This window comes from Corylus avellana, chromosome 1 (assembly GCF_965113065.1).
Source record: "Corylus avellana chromosome 1, dhCorAvel1.hap1.2, whole genome shotgun sequence".
Taxonomy (NCBI): domain Eukaryota; kingdom Viridiplantae; phylum Streptophyta; class Magnoliopsida; order Fagales; family Betulaceae; genus Corylus; species Corylus avellana.
The window spans coordinates 3,900,721-3,921,721 of NC_142490.1; the positions used below are offsets into that span (position 1 = coordinate 3,900,721).

At 35.9% G+C, this 21,001-nt stretch overlaps 3 protein-coding genes across 5 annotated transcripts; all 3 read right to left on the minus strand.

Annotated features, from left to right (window-relative positions):
* Positions 1–1,220: 1,220 nt before the first annotated feature.
* Positions 1,221–7,180, minus strand: TRM8 (GPI-anchored adhesin-like protein). Of its 2 annotated transcripts, none has more exons than XM_059584103.2 (6): positions 6,878–7,180; positions 6,167–6,277; positions 5,963–6,018; positions 4,076–5,848; positions 2,738–2,891; positions 1,221–2,057 (listed from the first exon to the last, which is right to left on the minus strand). In XM_059584103.2, the coding sequence occupies exons 2-6, from the start codon at positions 6,267–6,269 to the stop codon at positions 1,399–1,401; spliced, it is 2,745 nt and encodes a 914-aa protein (XP_059440086.2). In that variant the 5' UTR covers positions 6,270–6,277; positions 6,878–7,180; the 3' UTR covers positions 1,221–1,398. The 2 variants fall into 2 exon arrangements, with proteins under 2 accessions (XP_059440086.2, XP_059440085.2); XM_059584102.2 differs by having other exon boundaries at positions 5,963–6,021.
* A 3,016-nt stretch (positions 7,181–10,196) lies between these two features.
* RECQI1 (RECQ helicase l1) lies at positions 10,197–16,941 on the minus strand. Of its 2 annotated transcripts, none has more exons than XM_059584110.2 (10): positions 16,802–16,941; positions 15,659–16,056; positions 15,050–15,290; positions 13,610–13,778; positions 13,325–13,421; positions 13,176–13,219; positions 12,464–12,578; positions 12,027–12,380; positions 10,983–11,207; positions 10,197–10,890 (listed from the first exon to the last, which is right to left on the minus strand). In XM_059584110.2, the coding sequence occupies exons 1-10, from the start codon at positions 16,914–16,916 to the stop codon at positions 10,780–10,782; spliced, it is 1,869 nt and encodes a 622-aa protein (XP_059440093.1). In that variant the 5' UTR covers positions 16,917–16,941; the 3' UTR covers positions 10,197–10,779. The 2 variants fall into 2 exon arrangements, with proteins under 2 accessions (XP_059440093.1, XP_059440092.1); XM_059584109.2 differs by having other exon boundaries at positions 13,325–13,416; positions 15,030–15,290.
* A 1,713-nt stretch (positions 16,942–18,654) lies between these two features.
* Positions 18,655–18,966, minus strand: LOC132168570 (uncharacterized). Its single transcript, XM_059579567.1, has one exon. It carries the CDS (start codon positions 18,964–18,966, stop codon positions 18,655–18,657), a length of 312 nt encoding a protein of 103 aa, XP_059435550.1.
* Positions 18,967–21,001: the final 2,035 nt, after the last annotated feature.

The following is a 21,001-nucleotide window of genomic DNA, read 5'->3' on the forward strand; positions in this document are numbered from 1 at the left end:
TCTCTCTATCCTTCTAGAAAGTTAAAAAATTAAAATTAAAATTAAAAAAAAAAAAAAAAAAAGGTGATATTCCACACAAAAGATAAGTAAATTGAGCTATAAGATAATAATATGGTGGGGGAAGAAAGTGAGAAACTAGGGAGGAAATCACGTGACGTGTTGTTTATAGATTTGTTTGGCATGTGAGGTGTGTTGTTGAAAAATGACAATCATGGTTCGATTTTTGCATCATAACTATTTATTTATTTATTTTTTGTTAAGTTCATCATAACTAATTGAATGCACACAATAAATACAGCACACCAGATTCAGAACATGTGGTCTTTAAAGAAGTCAGTCAATGAAATGATAACAACATGAAATCTTAGGCTACCTTTGTTTAATAATATCTACTTTTGAAGCTGTTTCTTAATAGGCTATAAAGCCCATGACCACTCATAAATCATAAATGAACTGGCCCCAATATGTTTTGTTTTCTTTTGTTTTTCTTTTTTTTCTTTTTTTTTTTTGCAGATTATGGGAGAGGAGATTAAAAACAGAAAATTAAAAATTAGAGTAAGGTCATGTTTTGGGCCTGCTCCATTGATGGCCACCTAAAGAGAGGAGCAAGAAGGTAAAGATATGAGTTCAGGCCCTTCAGGGTGTTGGTAATTATATGTTGGTTTCTTCTGTAAATTGTGATATATTTATGCTTATTAAATCATTTACATAAATATACTTGGAGAAACTCCAGGAAACAGAATTTCAATTGTCTTAAAAAAAATATATATTTATTTTATTTTATTTTTTAAGTTATGAAGAAGAAAAATAATCACTTTCATGGACTTGTAGAAAGAATTTGAGGTAAATAGCTGAATTGTCTCACTATAATAATACGAGGCATCAAAGACCTCACCCAGCCCGGCCCACAAGACCCAAACCATAATCAATATCCACTTCCTGGGCCCTTCAACACTCAGAGCCCAAATCCCACAAAGCCATAAAAAAGCCAACCCAAACAGCACTTTTTGGTTTCATGTGTTTTGCTTCTTGTAATTTTGCTCTCTTTTTGTACTGTTTTAATGCTTATATTTGCTCATTGAAAAAAAAAAAAAAGTTGGATGGACATGAAAGTCTTACTTAATCTTAGGAAGTAAAAACCTGGAGACCATGGAAAAAAATAAATAAATAAATAAAAATCAAAGCATTCTTTGTAATTTGGTATTAGGAGCTGCTGCAAATTGGAAAATAATATCCACCAGAGTGAATGATCTTTGATGCTTTCCATCTTTTTGAATAATATATATACCAAAAAAAATTAAAATTAAAAAAAAAAAAAAAAAAAGGTACAAGTCCACTACTTGAGGGATTGACCAGGACAGATTGAAACTAAAAGGAAAGAAAGCAGCCATCAATGCATTATAAATGCAATATATCATAAACCAATTCATCAACCAAAGAAGCCAATATTCCCTTCTCAATTTCCACACCTTCTTCAAATGCTTCTTTGTCAAAGTCAAGCCATCTCCCACACCGAGTGCTCATGTCCTTGTCCACAAGCTGATCCACCATCATGTCCTCCATGCTTTTCCAACCTAAAATCTCCTTGTACAATTCCTCTGCCAGCCATACCTTCTTACCGGACATTGTCACCCACTTAGCCCATGATTTGCAGCTTCCATCAACAATTTCACTGTACCTGAGATCCAGGCATTCACTCACACAATCAAATATAACTTTTCTCCCAAGCTTAAAGTGCTCTTCTCCATTTCCCTGATTATCCAACTGATCAAAGAGATTTGGGGCTACAATCTTGCTGGTGTGACCCAATTCAAAATCTTCCAACATCAACTCTGTGTTTTTGAGTATATCCCCAACATATTCTAGTTCCCTGTTGCTTGATCCCTTAAAACCTATGAAACTGAATGTTCTACTTATATGCTTTGTGCCCACATCCCCCGTAGGCATGGAAGAGGCGGAGTCAGATAATTCCACCTCACCTCCTACTGGTAGAGATTCTTTTGTAGAGTGCCAACTAAATGATTCTTGAGCTTGCTCCAATGAACACTTTGTGCTCCCTGAAAAGAAGGGTACATGTCTTAGTTATTACTCTGATATGAACATGCATTTGGTCAAAAGGCTCCAAACAAAGTTCTCACAATCATTTGTATGCTACCCAATTACGTTAAAAATCATTTGCTCAAAAACCTCAAAGAGTGCAAATGATCTTAGTCATGCAAAGTTCACTGGCTTTTACATATATGGAGCAACGATGTAAAAATTTTCTACCTATTGAGCTGAAACAACAGTTATTATTAATGTTTTCCCTATGGACATAATCGCTGTCTTATGACCGCCAGGTTCATCGCTGTTCATTTTATAGTATTCATGATTAACTTTGAAAATAAAAATTATTCATGTGGCAGAAAAATGCTCAAGATCTCATATGTTGCTAAACCACTACTGTTTCAAAAGCTTAAGCTGGTAGGAAGTAATGAAATATTCTAACACTACCCCTCATGTAACTCCCCCTTAATAAGTGAGGTCTAACATATAGAATATTTAATTCAAATGAGAGGAGAATGACCAAGAAAAAGTTCGAACTCAGGATCTTTACTTCGATATTATGTTAAATCATCACTTGTTCCAATAACTTAAACTGATAGGAATTTCTTAATTCAATCATTTAATTTATATTCTAATATATGTATAATCATTATCATGTTTAGAGAAATGAAAAATAAGAATGTAAATTTACCACTGGTACTCTGACTATTGTCTGAGAAACTTTCACCCCCAAAAGAGTGTTCAAAACTTGAAGCAGGCCTGGGATGTAGACAATCTAGTTCTTCTACAGTTGCACTGTCGATGCTGCAACTGCTATGCTCTTTCATCCCTTCAGATACCTGAAACTGTTGAAGCAAACTTGAGACGTGTGCATGTAATAAATCAAGCATATGTGAAATATGTGAAATAGAGAAATTGTTTGAACTCAGAGATGAAATGAAATGCCCAGAAAATGGAAAAATGAACAAAGTCAAAGTAAAATATACTATCGGAAAATTCCAATTTAAGTTGGTGATGATTATGAATAACTTCTTCATGCATATATGGATGCAATTTAAGGGCGTCCATAGTTGACAGATGAACTTTAGTAGAAAACCTTGACTTCTGGAGTATGGACTGGTACTGAAAATAAGCAAGTGGCTGTAGTTGCACATATGATGTCCTTGTTAAGTTACGTCACAACATATCCCAAAAGCTTAAACCGATAGAAAATTGTATATTTAATCATTTAATTTATATTCTTAACACTTAGCCTCACGTGTGGGCTCAAACCATAACATTCATTCACATCACTGAAGAACATACTGACTGTTAAGTTTACCAAGAAAAGATGAACTATTTTCAGAACCAGAGAAATAAGCGCTACTTTTTACATAGTCAGAAAGGTTTTGAACCTTAATGGATCTACTAGAGATACCAATTCCTTCTGTTTAAGTAACTGCGTCATTTTGCCATAAACAATAGCTTTTTACATGCACAGAACCAGAAGAACTAAGCACTACGTTTTACATAATAAAAAAGGTTTTGAACCTTAATGGATCTACTAGAAATACCAAGTCCTCCTGTTTAAGTAACTGCGTCATTTTTGCAGTAAACAGTAGCTTTTTACATGCACAGGACCACTTGGTTTCTTCTTAGACCCACAAACAACCAGCTAACTTCCATTAGTTGGCTACAAAGGCAACTTACTAGGAAATTTTGACAGATGTGGGATCTGAATCAGCATTTAACCTTCCCAGGAGGTCACTAATAGCTGCTCAATTTCAAATGAAAAACTTTTGGCTCCAGGGAGAGAATTACTAGTAAAATTTTGTTCCTTTAATATGAATAGTTGATATTATTGTTTGTTTCTAGTGGAGGAAAACTATCATCTGAAATCCTAGCACTAACAATTTAGGCCCTGGAAGCACCTCCCAATTTAATTTGTTACTTGGTCATAGAAAACCACCAAAGGTGAAAATTCAAAATCCAAGAGCACAAAGAACAGAATGATAGCTTCAGCTAAATGGTATAAACAAAGGAGACAGACCTGCCTCTGCTGGTTCACATTTTGTGGTAGATCATCAACTGAAGAGTAATCATAGTCTTGTATGCTATCAAACTTATTTCTATGGAGACCAAATTGAAACCTCTTGCTCTGTTCCCTTGATTTGGAACTCACCAGGTTCGGAACTGAATCCTGCAAACTGGATGCTAAACTAGCACACGTCCCTTCTCTGACCAAGTTATCATGGGATGAGTCAACTCTAAGTGTCAACTCCTGCAGTTTTTGTTGTAAAAGGACACTCAAAGCATCACCACCGGTTACATTCAAACCAGGAGATGATAGGTTAAAATTGTCTGGAAGAAACTGATCATTATCACCAAAGGAATCATTACTGAAACGACTATGTTTTCCCATGACCTGACTTGAAGACTGTACTTCATGTGTGCATCTTCTCAAGGGAGACATGAACGTAAATGAAATTACATCCATGCCTTGTTTCATGTTATCTGCGCCCGAATTCAAGCATCCATCAATTGCAACATTGCATTTCCTAGAACTTTCATCATTATTGATTAATGCATCATCAATGATGTTTTCTTCAATGTGAACATCCCCATCTGCAGACATTTTCTTTTGAGAGACTTTAGATCTTTTGGATAACAAAAACTCCCTTTCAGTATGAGTTGCTACTGAGCTCAGCTTTTTAGCCCCAGTTTCAGAGTTGACAACAACCTTATTTACAATCTTAGTTGGCCCAACCGAACCATCAATGGATCGAGTTCTTCTTGCTAGCTTATTGGAAACTGAAACTTTTGAACTTGAACTGTCGATATTGGATGAGGAATTCTGCTTCTGGTTATTCTGCCTGAGCGCATTGCTAGTCCTGCTTGCAGAAGTTCTCTTCTGTGCAGTCCTTTGCATACTTGGCTGCTTCTTAGTTAACTGGTTCGATTTCACATCATTCGGCTCCTTCTGGTTCATGAAATTCCTGTCATTACTCAAAGTCGATCCAGTTCGTCTCTGAACATTGACTTTTGCTTGTTCTGCAAGTGAAACTGATTTTTTCTTACTCCTCAAACTGTCGGAACCACTCGTTTCTGAATTTGTAGAAGATTTGGATTCTGATGCATATCCCTTCTTGCTTCCGTCATAGGGCTGTCCTCTCTTATACTTAACAGCACTGGGTTCCTTGAGTCTTTCAGGCCTGGATGCTCTATGTCCACCTTCCAATTTCTCTCTCAAATCCCGAATCCTCAATGGAACTGAAGAAGACCCAAAGGATGACATGTTATTCTTGGTAGATGCTCGAGGACTTGCATCCATTATCTTTGCAGCAGCCTCCAACATGTAAGCCAGGTTCTTTGTTGGGATATACCCAGGACCCTTGATAGGAGACAACAATCGATGATGAGTAATTGGAATTGATTTAGCTGATTTTGGAGGCAGCACCTCTGTTTGGAATCTCTCAATTGGGCGGTTCTGCAGCTTCTTTGTTCTTGACTCTAGAGGATTCCAAGAAGACTTCTCCAGCTTATTAGGCATGTTTATGTAGTCCATGCGGTGATAATCACTCAACAAATTAGGATTGCTCCTATCATAAAGAGATGGTCTAAAAGAGGAATAGTCAAAACATGGGGCAGAAGAAGACTCGGGGACATTTGAAGCTGGCAATGAATCCAAACCCATGAGTCTAGCGACTACTCCAGGGGCTCTAGCCCCACCTCCTTCATCACCAGTAACCAACAAAGGACAGTTAGAATCACTACTTCCTTTATTACTTGAACTTGAACTTGCTCCATTCTCATCCACCTCTACCTGGAATTATGGCCATGAGCAGACAAATAAAATTATAATTTTACGAGTTGCATGCCATTAATCTTCTAATAAGAGGGAAAAAGAGAAAAGAATTTGCTGTGGGGGGAATCCTACCCTATTGAGCCATGACTTCGACACATTCTCCACATTTTCTCTTTCCTGCTTCAATCCTTCTACGTTCAAAATGGTAGGAGCATTTAGAATAGATAATTAAACATCAGAATGCATAGATATCAATATGAGAAGTATAATCATAAACTTAGAGAATAAAATTTAATCCAAAAAAAAAAAAAAAGGAACTTTGAGAAACAAGCATACCGGGTAAGTCCGAATTGTTAGAGAACAGCTTCTTCCGAGATTTACCATTCCAATCAAACAAGTTCAGGAAGCCTCCCTTTGAGCGTCTTTTCTCAACCTCCATTTTCTCATCTATAAATGGAAATTACTTCATCAATTACAGCTAGTTGAATATATTTAGAAACCCCATATGAAAAATTCATAATTACAAAACCATAAGAAATATAATAATAAATCTTATCTCAATTCATAAATGTGCAAAGAAGTTTATATAGCCAAATGTAAATAGATGGCTATTTGAATATATTCATAAAAAGGAGAAGTTTATCAAAGAAACTAGGCACAGTACTGACTGCATTGCTCATTTAGATAGGTAACTTCCACAAAACCCCCCAGTTTATCAAAGAAACTAGGCACAGTACCGACTGCATTGCTCATTTAGATAGGTAACTTCCACAAAACCCCCCATTTTTATGCGTGTGTATGTGTGTGTGTGTGTGTGTGTGTGTGTGTGAGAGAGAGAGAGAGAGAGGGGGAGAGAAACCACCCCCATCTCGCAAAGAAACCAATTCAACATGTAAATCAGACTGTACCAATCTTACACATACATACGCAGCAACAAGTGGTTGTATGTGTGCATCTAATGCTGGGTTTCATTGTTTCATTCATATGGGTATCCTTCGAATTGAACAGAAAGCACAACATTTGAGTCATTCCAATAAGAAAACTCACCTACAATCTTTCATCTGCAAAACCCCATTTTCCAGACTCCAAGCTACACCCCCTTTTGCAGAAACAGCAAATCACTCAAATCCCATTACTTTCACAATCAGCAAACACAATCTAGATGCACAATAGCAGCTTCATTCAAATGGGTGCCCTTCAAAATAAGCAACAAAAAAACCATTGAGCCATTTCCATCAATCCCACCCAACAGCCTTTATCCAATGAACCCCCAATATCAAACTCCAAGTTCCCTTTTTTCAGCTTAATTTTTTTGAACTAAAACAAGCACATTGCGGAATAGACAAAAAGATCTGAAAGTCTAAGAAGCCCAAAAAAAAAAAAAAAAAAAAAAAAAGAAAAAGGCCAATGCAGTACACAAAAAGAGCTAAACAGGAACCAATCAGAAAGGATATCTATTGGTGAAGTTTGCACACAACACACACAGAAGAGTCAAAGGGGGCTAGTGGAGAGTAAAAGAATCTGAAAAGATTTTGAAAGAGGAAAAACTTGTCTGGCTCTGCAAAGGCTGAGCAAAGACAATAATATATTTAATATTCAGAGAGAAGAGACTGCATTTGCCTTTGTAATGGGGCTCCTCTCTTGTGAAGAAGAGTCCACTTGAGTAGCTGTACTCTTCTTACAATGCCACGTGGGGACTACATATTGGTTTGGGGTCCTCAAGACATGACTATTGGTGGGACCACTTTAGTGAATCAAGGGTTCAAATTTACCGACCATTTAAATTCTCAGGTTTAATCCTAGTTTGAATTTTTTATTTTTTATCAAAGGGTAATAAGAGGAAGCTTTTTTTCTTCTGAATCCCTCCATTTTCCTTCTACAGATTACATTCGACAAAATGTATGCACTTGGGTCAATGGTTTTTTTTATTTATTTAATTAGTAATAACTTGGCTAACAACTGTTTTCTTATAATTTATTCAGCAAGATTAGTACTAATCTATCTACGAGCACTCCTTATAATTATACGACTCACCAATTTGATATAAACTCAACATAAAATTAATAAATTAAAATTAATGAGTATTTTACCTATATCATTTTATACGTATATTTTAACACCATTTGAATCCAACATATAAAAAAAAAAAAAAAAAAAAAAAAAAAGATCTGTAGCGAGAGGGACAGAAGAGGAGGGAAGAAGAAAATGATCACTATGCATATGATTATACTTTAGAGAGTGGAAGAAAAAGAATCAATCATAAATAGTGAAAAATATTTCCTATCCCTCCAAATTTTCTACTCGCATTGGGACAAAATGGTGGACCTTTCTTCTATCAATATAGCATCCAAGAGAACCCCCTGAAACGGCGGGTTGTAGAGGTAAGTTTCCTGGAACCAAACATTTCTCATCTTAATTTCCTAACCAAAAAAAAAAAAATCAAAACACCCCAAAATAATTATCACCACCAACAAATTGACCCATCACTGAATCTGTTATATTAGCACGAGACACAAACGGCAATGAGTTGCAAAATTGTTCTACATACATCCAAGACAACCAGAAATTTAAGACACCTTCATGGACCCCGAACCCTTCCCGCCGCATAATTATAAGAATGAGAAATAATTCTTTACATTTTTTGGCGTTTATTTCGTTGAGAGAAACATGCCAACTCAATAAAAATATACACGAGATTGACGTCGAGACGCCAAAAAAACAAGAAGACTATACTCCCTTCTCCGGCCCCATTTGAGCTGCTCAGCGGGCACAGCCCGGCAATTCCTAAGGGCATGCAGCAGCCAATACAACTTAGGGCACATGCTAAAAGTTTTTGCCTCTATTATTAAAAAAATAATTTGTCACCCAAACCTATCCACTGAATTGCTTCGATCAATAGTCCTTTTGAACCCTTTTTTTCAAAGAGAAAGAAAGAAAATTGGGTGATTATTAAGAAATGTGTGGATTTGGGCTGTGTAAATAGGTTGCAGAATTTCACAGTATGTGTGTAACATGATCACATTATTGGGGATGGTTAACATGTCGTAGTCTATGAGTCTTATTTCTCACAAGTCAAAAACAAAAATGTCAGCAGCAGCAACCTTTGCATGGGAGCTGCATGTGCTCTAAATTGTCAAAAATACTCCTCTTTTAGGTCTTAGATCCATTATTAATTTAATCTTAAATAAACCCTTGTTGACTACAAGCCGGCAATATGATTAATAAATGTCTATAAATGGCTGGCCAGTGATAGAGAATGCCATGATTAATAAAATGGCTATAATTAATGGTCAATGCAGACATCCACTGTGCAATGTGTCATGAGGGGGAGTTAAAAATATATAAAAAAAAAAATTATATGGATTAATATTGCTTGAAATGCTGGCACAAAATTATAAATGCTGCCAGTTGGGTGAAGATTGAATCAGGTGGAGCACCCTATTGAAGAAAACTTCAAAACTTAAATGCATTTGTTTCTTTAAAGGAAGTCAAGGCTGATCCCCATTACTCACCATCACTGAAACGTTATTTTCATCTTCAATTGTACAGATGTTCAACATAACTTTTTGTGGAAGAATTAATTAACCTGAGCTCAAACAAGATATTGGATCAAGATCCCTTTTGCTATTATGCTATATATCTTCAATGATCACCCACTTTTTTGTCATATCTCATGTGAAAGGAGGGGGGGAATTAACAAAAATTAATGAAATCTTGTGTAGGCCATAAATATATACATTCCTTCTTCTTCCCCACTTAACACACTTGATTTGTTTGAACCATATGGCTCCTTGATGCAGCCATTAATGATGCTTACAACAATCCCTAATTGACCCCAAAACAGAAAAAAAGTTGGTTACTGAACAATTCCAGTTGTAGGTCAATGATGGTTGCTTAATTTTGATAGATGTCAGGTTGGTTTCCGATAATAGGGTTTTGGCTCTCCAAAATTACCGATCCGACTTGACCACATACAATTTTATAAATAGCCCTTTTATATGGTTTGATGGCTAATCCTATGTCTTGTCATAGGTTTTTCTACCTTTATTTTCTTATAAGGGAGTTAATTCACCGATCAACACTAATCAAAATTTTCATCTGATCTATGTTCGTTAAAAGACCCAAGTAAGGTATTTGAAAAAACATTTGGCAGGAATGGTGAGTGTCAATTAATTTACTGGTATCTCTTGTCGTTGCACAATAAACTATACACTATGGGAATGGGGCTTAAGAGAAGGTAACAAGTTATCTCTTGTTGTGTAACTCATAGACCTAATGGGCTTTCAATGAACAAGGAAATAAATATTCAAGGCTCATGCAATCACTAGAAATTATCAGAACGTCTCGTATTTGAATTCAACTCCTATTTTAGATTATGAAATATTTTAAATCAGACTGACATGCAACATATAATTGTCCAGACCAAATATTCAACAGATTTGGCTTAGGTGCTGTAAAAAAAAATTATAGTACATCTTCTATAGTTTTTTTGAACGGTTCAAATTTAATCAAACACACAGACACACCACACACGCATGCACCCAGAGGCAGAAGATCTGAGAATGTGGCAGATGAAGTCTGGAAACAAACTGCATGCTTGGGTTTTTACTTTGTACTTGACAAAGAGCATGTTGGCTGTGGTTCCTCCATTGAACTTGCAAGGCTGGAGCATGGCATTTCCTCCTTAGGGAAAAATTGGAAGGAGAAGAACTGAGGATATGCGGTAAAACGCAATTGTTTCATTCTATACGCCATCATTAAGGGCAAGAATATGGGCAGCTAAATCCACTTGCATGCAGAGTCACCAAGCCAAGTATAAAACAGTCCTTGATTGAACCATGGGTGTCATGAGGACAATATATGAGTTGTGGCCCCAAGGAGAAGGTAGACTGAATCAAGATTGAAATGGGGCATACGTCTGTAGCAAATAAAGATAAACATGCAGGTGCTCAGGAGGAAGTCTTCAAACAGTTATCACAAGGATTAGAACCATATTTGCAGGCTTTTCGATCAAATGACTCTCCAAAGTGCTTGAGTAAGGCTTGTCTCCGACATTCAGCCTGCAAAATTCCAAACATATTGAATTCTTTATTTATTTATTATTTTGGGGGGGGGGGAGAATAACTACTTGATGCAATGTGAAGTTGCCAACCTTAAGTTCACAATACTGTTGCATTTTCTGAGCTTGAGCCATTGCTCTCTTGAAGCTTTCTTTTTTGTATCCTTGCCCATTCCGTAACATGCATACAACCCGACTAAAATCCTTCTTCTGGTATAGAGCAATGCACACCGCAGGGTGATTATCTCTTCCAGCCCTTCCTGATTCTTGATAATAGCTTTCAATTGACTTGGACATGGTATTGTGGATGACAAATCGCTGAACATTAAAGAGAGAGAATACATTCAAGTTTTATATGGTTCTAGGCAAATCAGACCAAAAAGCAACTACGCTGCAAGCAAGGTACTCATATCAAATGCTGAAACACCAGAGTCAAAAGGATTGAATGTATTCATATAAGTCAGAACTAGGTATTCGGATTAAATGATTTAGAGGTATATCAATAATTTGAGCAATGATCAATATTCACTTAGTGTGAGAGTATTATCACACCATCCACAGCTTTTGGTGCAATCCATCTTTGACCAATCCAACTGTTGGATCTGATTCTTCAATAACATAAATCATGCATGACATATTTCAAGTCAATTAGCCATCTATAGCTATCTCATCTATGTTGCTCTCCATATCAGATTTTTACTCTGTCTTCAGAAATTAACTTTTTGTCCTTGGGCTGCATAGATAGAGATTATCAACTTAAAAGTTGGTTGGCACACATGATGTACAAGTTAGGATAAAAATTAAGTCCAACAATTGACGAAATCCAAACATACAGTTGCGGAGTTGTAAGAATCCTCAAACATACTAAAAAATACTCTTCAATCACACCTTAAAATGCTATAATGGCCAGTGTAAACAGGCATATGTTATAATTATTAAGTAATTTACCATTTGTCAGCTGGAGTAATTTACAACAACATTGATAAACTAATCACCAGAGGGAACATTTATTTTCATGCAATAGGGAGGTCCTTAATGTGGTTAATCATTCCATTGCACACGATCACAGAATTATGCAAAAACTCAATAAACAAGCATCAAAGAGAAAGTGCAGAAGCAGAATTTATCTGGACTTACAACATCTGGTTTGTCTATTCCCATTCCAAAAGCAATAGTAGCACATACAATATGGATCTCTCCCATGTGCCATTTCTTTTGAACAGAAACTCTTTGGCGAGCCACCAAACCAGCATGGTAATATTCTGTCTTGATTTTGCATTTCTCATTCAAAAACTTTGACACTTCACCACATTCATTTTTTGACAGGCAGTATACAATTCCACACTGATTCTTGAAACGATCCAGCAGAAGCTGTCCAAGCTGCTTCAGTGGCTCCTTGGTCTTTCCAATAACTTCGTACTTCAAGTTGGGTCTATCAAAGCTTCTTTCAAGAACCAGAGCGCAAGGGATTCTTAAAGCTTTTATTATGTCCTGCAAAGTATCAATTTTGGACGTGCAGAACATTATGCTTTTCCAACAAGACAGAAAGAGAAGTTTATTAGCATTCTTATTACCTCACGAACTGACTGGGTTGCTGTGGCAGTCAATGCCATCACTGGAACATCTGGGAAATTCTGCTTAAGACATCCTAATCCGCGGTAATCTGGACGAAAATCATGTCCCCATTGGCTGGAAGAATATCAGAGAAATTAGGACAAAAACAAAGTATATGATTCACTTGTTTTTCAGCTACATGACATGAGTTGCAATGCTTGACACTCATTGTTAAGGACCACTGGAACCCAGTTCTTCCTTCTTCTTTCTTCTTCTTCTTTCTTTGTGTGTGTGTGTGTGATACTTGACAAAAAAAAATTATTCTTTCCTTCTTTTGGTAGATCTGAACCAAAAAGCTACCTCCTCCGTCCCCACAACCTTTACCAACTGAGACTTGAGTCAAGGACCTTAAGCCCAGGCACAAACTCAATTCTTTTCATATCCTGCAAGTGGTACTACAATCAAAACCACGCCACCATGTGACCACCTTTTGGATAAGGCACCAATGAAGAGTCGTTAAATATCTTTCTTAACCAAGAATTATGGCCTAAGGTTAAGATCTAGTAGTTGATATAGTCGGTAAACAGTACGGGAGACTGTAGGGAAGGTGTGAGACAGGGTTCCTTCAGGAGGTGGACACCATCCCATGCAATAATTCTCTCATATTTCAGTACTACCTAAAGCCATCAATATGAAGCAAAAAAATCACAACCAGACAAGACAAGGCCATACCTCACACAGTGTGCTTCATCAACAACAAAACCAGCTAGTTGTCCCTGTGATTTATGTTGGAGCATCAACTACATGCAACATAACTTTCAAAATCCTATACTAGTAAACATAGATTTGAGACATTCAGTTGGAAACCTGTAAATTTTCACCTTCCAATGCAGGCGTTTTAGAATCTCAAGAAACGATGAGTTCCCAGCAATCCTTTCAGGAGTTACATACAAGAGCTTGCATGATGGTTCATCTTTCCTAGAAACAAGAAAACAAAACATGGATGAGAAAATCGATTAGAAGAATAATGTGGAGAGCAAAGGATGTCTGAAAATTGAAAAGGCAACCAATTGTTGCTTACGGAACATGGAAAACATTTTCTTGAAAAAATTCTAGGGACAATAACAATACTGCTCATAGCACACGAGTTCAAAGAGGAAATGAACCTTGCCTTAGCTCTTGGAGGACAGCTGCTGCTTGGGAAGCAGTTTGTTGAGAATTCAGAAAAGTTGCTGGTATTCCAAACTTGAGGTTCAGAGTAATTATTTGATCCTGAATGAGGGAAAGTAGAGGAGATACAACTACAGTAACACCTGGCTGCAGAGTTGCTGGAAGCTGTACAAAACATGCAATAACGTAAACAATACTTTGACAACTTTCCTTCATTCAACTACTCAAAAAAGGGCAGCCATCATATTGCTCCTCAATAGATATTTGGTAAAATGTCAAATAGATACAGGGTTTTTGGGCCAATGTTACTCCAGAACAGAAACTACTCAACTTAGCAAAATTTAGCAAATTATATGGCATTGAAAACATGATTTCTGGTTTTCTGTACTGCTATTCTCTATGACAAAGGGACCACCAGGTCTTAAAAAATATAGGGGAACAGTCAACGATAAACAGGGAACATACATTCTCCAAGTAACACAAATTATAGAGACGGGTTTGAGTCTGCTTGCATCAATTTTTCTACAGCAATCAACAGCACAAGACTAATGATAACCGATGAGCTTCCCTAATGCCTCTTGAAACCCCATCAGTTGAAGGAAATTGTATCACTTTAAAGAGTTAGTGCCGTATTAGAGATATGGCCAATTATTCTACTTTATCCAGCAACGTTTCTAGCATATAAGACAGCTAAAATTCTTAACAGGATAAAGGAAATTTTCCTGTACTAGGTTTAGAAACTAGACACTGAACTAGGTTTCATCAACACCAGTAACAACTATAGACTAGCTTGATCATCGTTTGATAAACTAAATTTTTTGGGGTCAACAATCACAAATAAAATGAAAGAAAAAAATAAAAGCAAAAAAGAATTGGTGTTATTTATATCCTCCCATAATGATGATGACATATCCATTCTAGATTCATAAGGTTCAAAAGGCCATTAAAATCTAGAAAATCAAGTTGGACAGAAACAGCTTAATCACTTGCCGGAGCTTTAGACTAATGACTTCAATCAAGGATCCCCAAATACTACACCAACAAAAAGAAACAGGAAAGAGAAAAAGAAAAAGGGCAAAGTTTGCACCAATAGACTTAGTTTCTCAAGTAGGCCAGCCAAAAACTAACACAACAAATTTTAAGTTTCGCCATCAGCCCCAAAAATTTAAGGAATAATTCATGAGGAAAAATTTGGCAAAAGACTTGTAACTGTATGCAATTAGCACAAGTCTAGGATCCTAAATGTCTGATTGACACTTGACAGTTGCAGCATAACAAAACTAAAATGGATAAAATACTCAAGATCAACAGTGGATGCCTTAGCTTATGATATATTTTAGCCATGTGGTTGATTTGCTGTTAATCCAAGAGAATATACAAGACATACATTTTAAAATATAAGAAAGAGGACAAGACCTGGTAACATAGACTTTTACCACCTCCGGTAGGCATAAGAATAAAGCAATCTCGCTTTGTTACAGCTGCTTTGCAAGCCTGATGCTGCAATGGTCGGAATGTCCTGTTACCAAATATTATGACATTTGCCAATTCAAAATCATCCAAAGCCTGTAATTCTTCGTAATTGAGAGTCTCATGTTCCTCTTTTGATGTTCGGGGGCACTGCTTTTTATAGGAAACTGGTGCAATTAAACCATCAGTGATGCTGCTCCCACAATCCTTCAACATAGACCAAATTCTTCAGTGTCAAAAAGGCTGAAACTATTTTACTTGCATTATAAGTTTATAATAGAAAAATGACCTTTTTTTTTTTTGGTCTTCATTTTAACTGGCAAACAAAATCTATTATAAGCTAATTGCAACATTCAATCATTTACATTCACATACAAAGATAAGTTTATGCAGCCATAGATTAACATTTTCCTTGAATACTCTGCAGCAATAGACGATAACCAAAAATATAGCTACTGAAGATTACTACCAGAAACTAAGAGGAAACTGCAGAAGGTGCACAACAATTATTGAGCTCTTCATAGAAGTAGTGAAAATAAGATGAGAACAAAGCTTTTGCGAGCTAAAATTCATACCACAGATTTTGAATCACATTTACTTGAACCTTGCATGAAGACAGGACTGTTCCAATCAGCACAGGAAGAAGGGGTAGATTTGACATCTTTTTTCTTTGGAATTCTGAAGTCTAAGTCTTCACTGTCACTAGAAGAATCCAACTCCAGAAAATGTGGATGTTTTTGAGGTTCGGGTGAATCCTCTATAACATTGATGTAGCTTCTTGCATTGTCATCATTATCTGCTTCATTACTGTTTAGAACATCTTTGTCAAAAATGTTACTCAAAGTTCCACAAGCTTCTGACTCAATTGCTTGTAAATCATCCCATTCCTCAGTATCTTGCATTGATTCAGCTAAGGCTGCAAGAAAATCATCACCACAGTGCTCCACAGTGATGAAATCATGGCCATCCTCACCTAAAGAACATTTTTGGTTAATAGAAAGAGCAAATAATGATGGAAACATTAATACTCACAGCAAAATAGGGACAAAAACGAAGTGCCATGATCATGGCCACTGTAAATGATAAGTTTAACCTTTACTTATCTCCAAATGCTGTTTTATTATCAATTTCCAACATAGTTCACACGGTGTATCATATATGTGCAGTCAAACATAGATATCATCTCCAAAACGCAATCCTACCTCCAGCAAATATAATTGCTCATTAACTCATTTGAAAAAAAAAAAAAAAAAACCCTACTCTAACGTCAAACAAAAACATACCAAACCACATTCCAATGCAAGAACTCAACAATAAACTATATTAAAAAAAATCCCAGCACATTACTGTCACATTTCGGTTGCAAATCATTTTTTTTTAGCGTTTAAAATCGAAACCTACACTAACCAAACAAAAACAACCGCTAATCTAACACCTCCCCCACCTCGGCAACACAGAATTCTTCGTTTGGAGGAACATACATACATAGCAGTGTACCACAACCAGAAATTTCACATAACACAATAAACCTCATGTCAATTATTACCAATCCCGTCCAATACCGAAATCAAATCCTTCTTTCAATAAACAGAAACATCCATTTTATTATTCCAGGAGCACAAGTAGATGACTATATAGAATTACATACACAAAATTGAATATGGAAAAAGAGGAAGATGGTTTTAGCGTTTGAGACCGCTGGTGTAAGAATGAGATACCATAGAGTTGAACCAGACGATCCAAGCACTTCTTTGCTGATTCCTCATCGAACCCGAAATCGAGGGCCAAACTTAGCAACCGAGTTCTCTCCAATTCCAGATCGTGGTCGTCCATTTTTGTGACTGATACAACTCTAGAGTCTCCCGCGCTAATTTGCTTTGAAAAACCTAGCATCTAGCTGGAAAGCGCGTATATATACATGATGAGAAACCTGTGAAACGAAGTCGTTTTCAGATTTGGGGTCTGGAATGTACGACACCGTTTTTTCCTGCAATTTATTTACTTTTAATTCCATAAATTAATAAATACCGGATAAGTAAAAAAAATATTTACTAACTTAAAGTTCTGTTTCATTTAATTAAAACTGATATTGATATTTACTTGTTGGTAAAAAATTTCGTATTGGACGGATAGAGTTTTCGCTTAGACCGTGTTAGATTTTTTTTTTTTTTTTTTTTTCATTTAATATACTAAATTGACATTTATCTTTAAAGTGGTGATGATGTTTTTGCCCCAAATGTCAAGGAAATTAGAACCAATGTTAAGAATAATATTATTTAGTAGATTCTTAGACAACTGTCATACAACTATGATGATATGGCAATAAAAATCAACCTTTAGATCAACAAGGGCCAGTAAAAATAAAAATAAAAATCTGATATTTACTGTCACATCATCATAGTTGCATGGCATCGGATAAGAGTTTATTAAATATCATTTCTCAAATGTTTTAAACATAATCAATATTGATATGGTGTTTTTGTTTTAATGCATTTTGATGTGTCCGCCTACTATTGGATGGCTCAAAAGACTAATTTACACCATGTCCAAGTTACTAATTATCTAGTTATTATGCTTAATTCATAATGACAGGACGTATACCCAATTTTTAGGGGCAAAACAGTTATTAAGCATAGTTCAAAATGATGTTTTAGGCCTATTGCCCCCAAAGGTGGCTAGAAGTATAAATTTATTCACCAATAACATGGGAAGGTAATTATTCTCCCCTAATTACAAGTTTTAAGACTTATAGATATGGGGCTATAATACTATTGCTTTGTTAAATATGGTTTGCAAGTAAGAAGAAGGTTTTTACTTGTCGAATCAAGTATTCAAGCAACTCGGGCATCATTTGCTTAGACTATTCAAACATTTGTACGAGTGAATAGAGCATTTTCTTACGCTCACATACTTTTGCCCCATTAGGCTGTTCAAACATCTACAAGAGTGAATAAAACATTTTCTTAAGCTCACATACTTTTGCCCTATTGCTATAGGGCGTGAGATCTCTATGGCGTAGATATTAATTAATAACTGTCGTGATAAACAGAATAATAATATAAAGAGGATTAAAGTCTTACCAAATGTAACGTAACTTTTAAAATCACTATTAAATTTAAAAGTCAACCTATAAAACTATTTCAAACATTATCTTTTGGTTTATGAAAATTCACACCTAGACAATCTTGAAATCTAATTACAAGTGGATATCACAAGAAAAGCTCAAATAAAAAACGGAGCTCCGGCCGTACAAGCTTCTTAACTATTTCTCTTACCTTATTACTCAATAATCGTAATTGAAATGGAGGATTATTCAATAATAATAATAAAAAAAAAAAAAATCATAACAATCTTTCCTATTATTCGTGACACGTGTGAAAAGTCCGAGGTTCCTCTCCGGACAAAAATAGAAAAGATCGAATGCATTGTACACACAAAGCAAAGGAAGAACAGCACTGTAGGAGAAAAGCAAAAAAAAAAAAATGATAATAACAACGAAACGTTTCATGCATCGACAAGAAGATACAGAAACTTTATTTTGCTTAATTTTGTCTCTCTCTCTTCACGAGAATCACAACCGACGCACAATCATGATGCACTTTCTCTTGATCCAACGGAACCCTTTCTTGAGAGAGCTCTTGACCTTCCCTTCAGCGGAGTAGAGCCTATATTTGGCGACTCTCCTTCTCCGCTTCATCTCAGGATCATTCCACCATTTCCTGACGGCAAGGGAGGAGGTCTTCTTTCTGGTATTCACAGAATGGTATCTGATCGGAGAAGGGTACGACCGACCCAAGTACATTTTGTTTTCGCTCAAGTTCCTCACCGTTACGATCTCTAGCCTCCGGCCGGCTCCATAGGAGCGGTACCGGATCTCCTCCATATATCCCTCTCTCTGTCTCCCTCTGCCTCTTTTTTATTTCATTTTCCCCATCCTCCCTTTTCTTCTATAATTTCGGGTTGTTAGAATGTTGCTCCTTTTTTCAAGGGAAGGAGAGGTGTAGAGTGTAGATTGGGAGACAGAGTGGAAGGTGTTCGAGATCAGCACAAAAAATTTTCTGGGGTTCAAATTTATTGCTGAAAATTCTAGTTTACTCTTTAACAATATCTTACCATGTCAGCATAAATAAAATAAAATTTGCATATTCAAGAAATTCGCAAATCATAAATTAATACGAAATTTACGAGTTAAGATTAAGGTGTTTAATTCATTTAATTAAATTAGTTAGATTATGGTCAATGTATATAGTTTTATACTCATGTCTTGACACAATATGAATCTGTCACCTAACATTTAGGGGGTTGTAATTTTTTACATGACATAAAAATCTTACACAAAATGAACGACTTAGAGTGAAGAATTTAACTCTTTTAATTAAATAAGTTAGGTTAGGTTGTAATTAAATGTCTATAATCCAGTAAAGCCGAGTCAAAGCTTTAAGATTTTAAAACTGGCTCGTTTAAGAAGATGCTTATTTGAGCCGAATTATCAAATGTATATTCAAGACTGGCTCATTGAGAATGCTATTTGAGCCGAGCAGGGCTCAACTCAAGCTCGAGCTAGACTATTAAATATTAAGTAACTAGATAATATTCTAATTTATGAACTAACTATATAGTATGTTAACTAATACACATAAATATTAAATAACCTATATAACTAATATTTTAGTAATATATTAATATATATTTGTATATATATACAAGATATATGAACAAGCTAACGAGTTGGACAAACGAGCCGATTGAGCTTTAAACGAGGTGAGCTCGCAAGCCTCTATTAAGTTTTCTCGAGCGAGTCGAGTATGTATCATTTACTAATCGAACCGGTTTCTACAGTAACGAGCCTTTTGTACAGTATCAAGCTCGAGTTTGGATTGAGTTAAACCGAGCAACTTGTCGAACGGACAGATTTATTTACAGTCTTTTCTCTAAGAGTGTTGATAGGACATTAGGACAGAACAACTTATTCCATACCAAACTTTGACTCTAAAATTAGTCATTCATTCATGAGAAACTGTTTTTGTGTCCAACCAAATACAGTTAGCGACAGATACAAAAAAAACTAGATAATCACCCACTTTTCCAAATGCCTCCGATCATCACACGAGAAGATTAGCGGGGAAAAAAAAGAGAGAAAGAAACAAGAAGCTTTTCTGGGTCCTTTGCGAATGTCACATGTCAATGAGGATAATGCGGATGACTTGCTGGCTAACATGATCGTACTAGGGCTCTCTCTCATAGTAATTGCAGCAGTTGTCATCAGCGTTGTTGCCGGAATGGATCACAACGTTGCCCTTGTTGTCCAACCGGAGAAGACGACCCCTGACGCCGTTTGTGGCCAAACTGGTTACAAGGAATCTTGTATGGCTAGCCTACAACCGGTAGGTAATTACGAAGAAGTCATAACCTATTTCAGAAATGGCACATGTGCCGGAATGGAGTCGAGTTTATTGAATCTTCGAGCTTTGTTTGTTTAATTTTATTTTGTTTGTTTAATTTGTTGAATCTCGGTTCATTTATTTTTCAAGTAAATTCAAGTTTGTTTACAAGCTGCTCATTTAACTTATCCATTCCTTATATAAAATAAATATCATTATTGTTTATTTTTTCTTAATTCATATTAATTAATTATTGTTAAGATTGTCATTTGAGTTAATTAAGTAAATTAACATGAAACTTAAATAATCCATCTCGAGTTTATATGTACACACAAATGACCATATATCAATATCAATGCTCACAGTAACAACAATTCAAGATATATCAATTATATTAGGGATTTTACTTATAATGTTTTGATTATAAAATTAAAATACTAAAAATGAAATTATGCATATTTATATGAACTTATACGAGTGTTCACAATTGACTTATTTATTAACGGGACCAAATTCTAGTCAAGTTAACTTGTTATC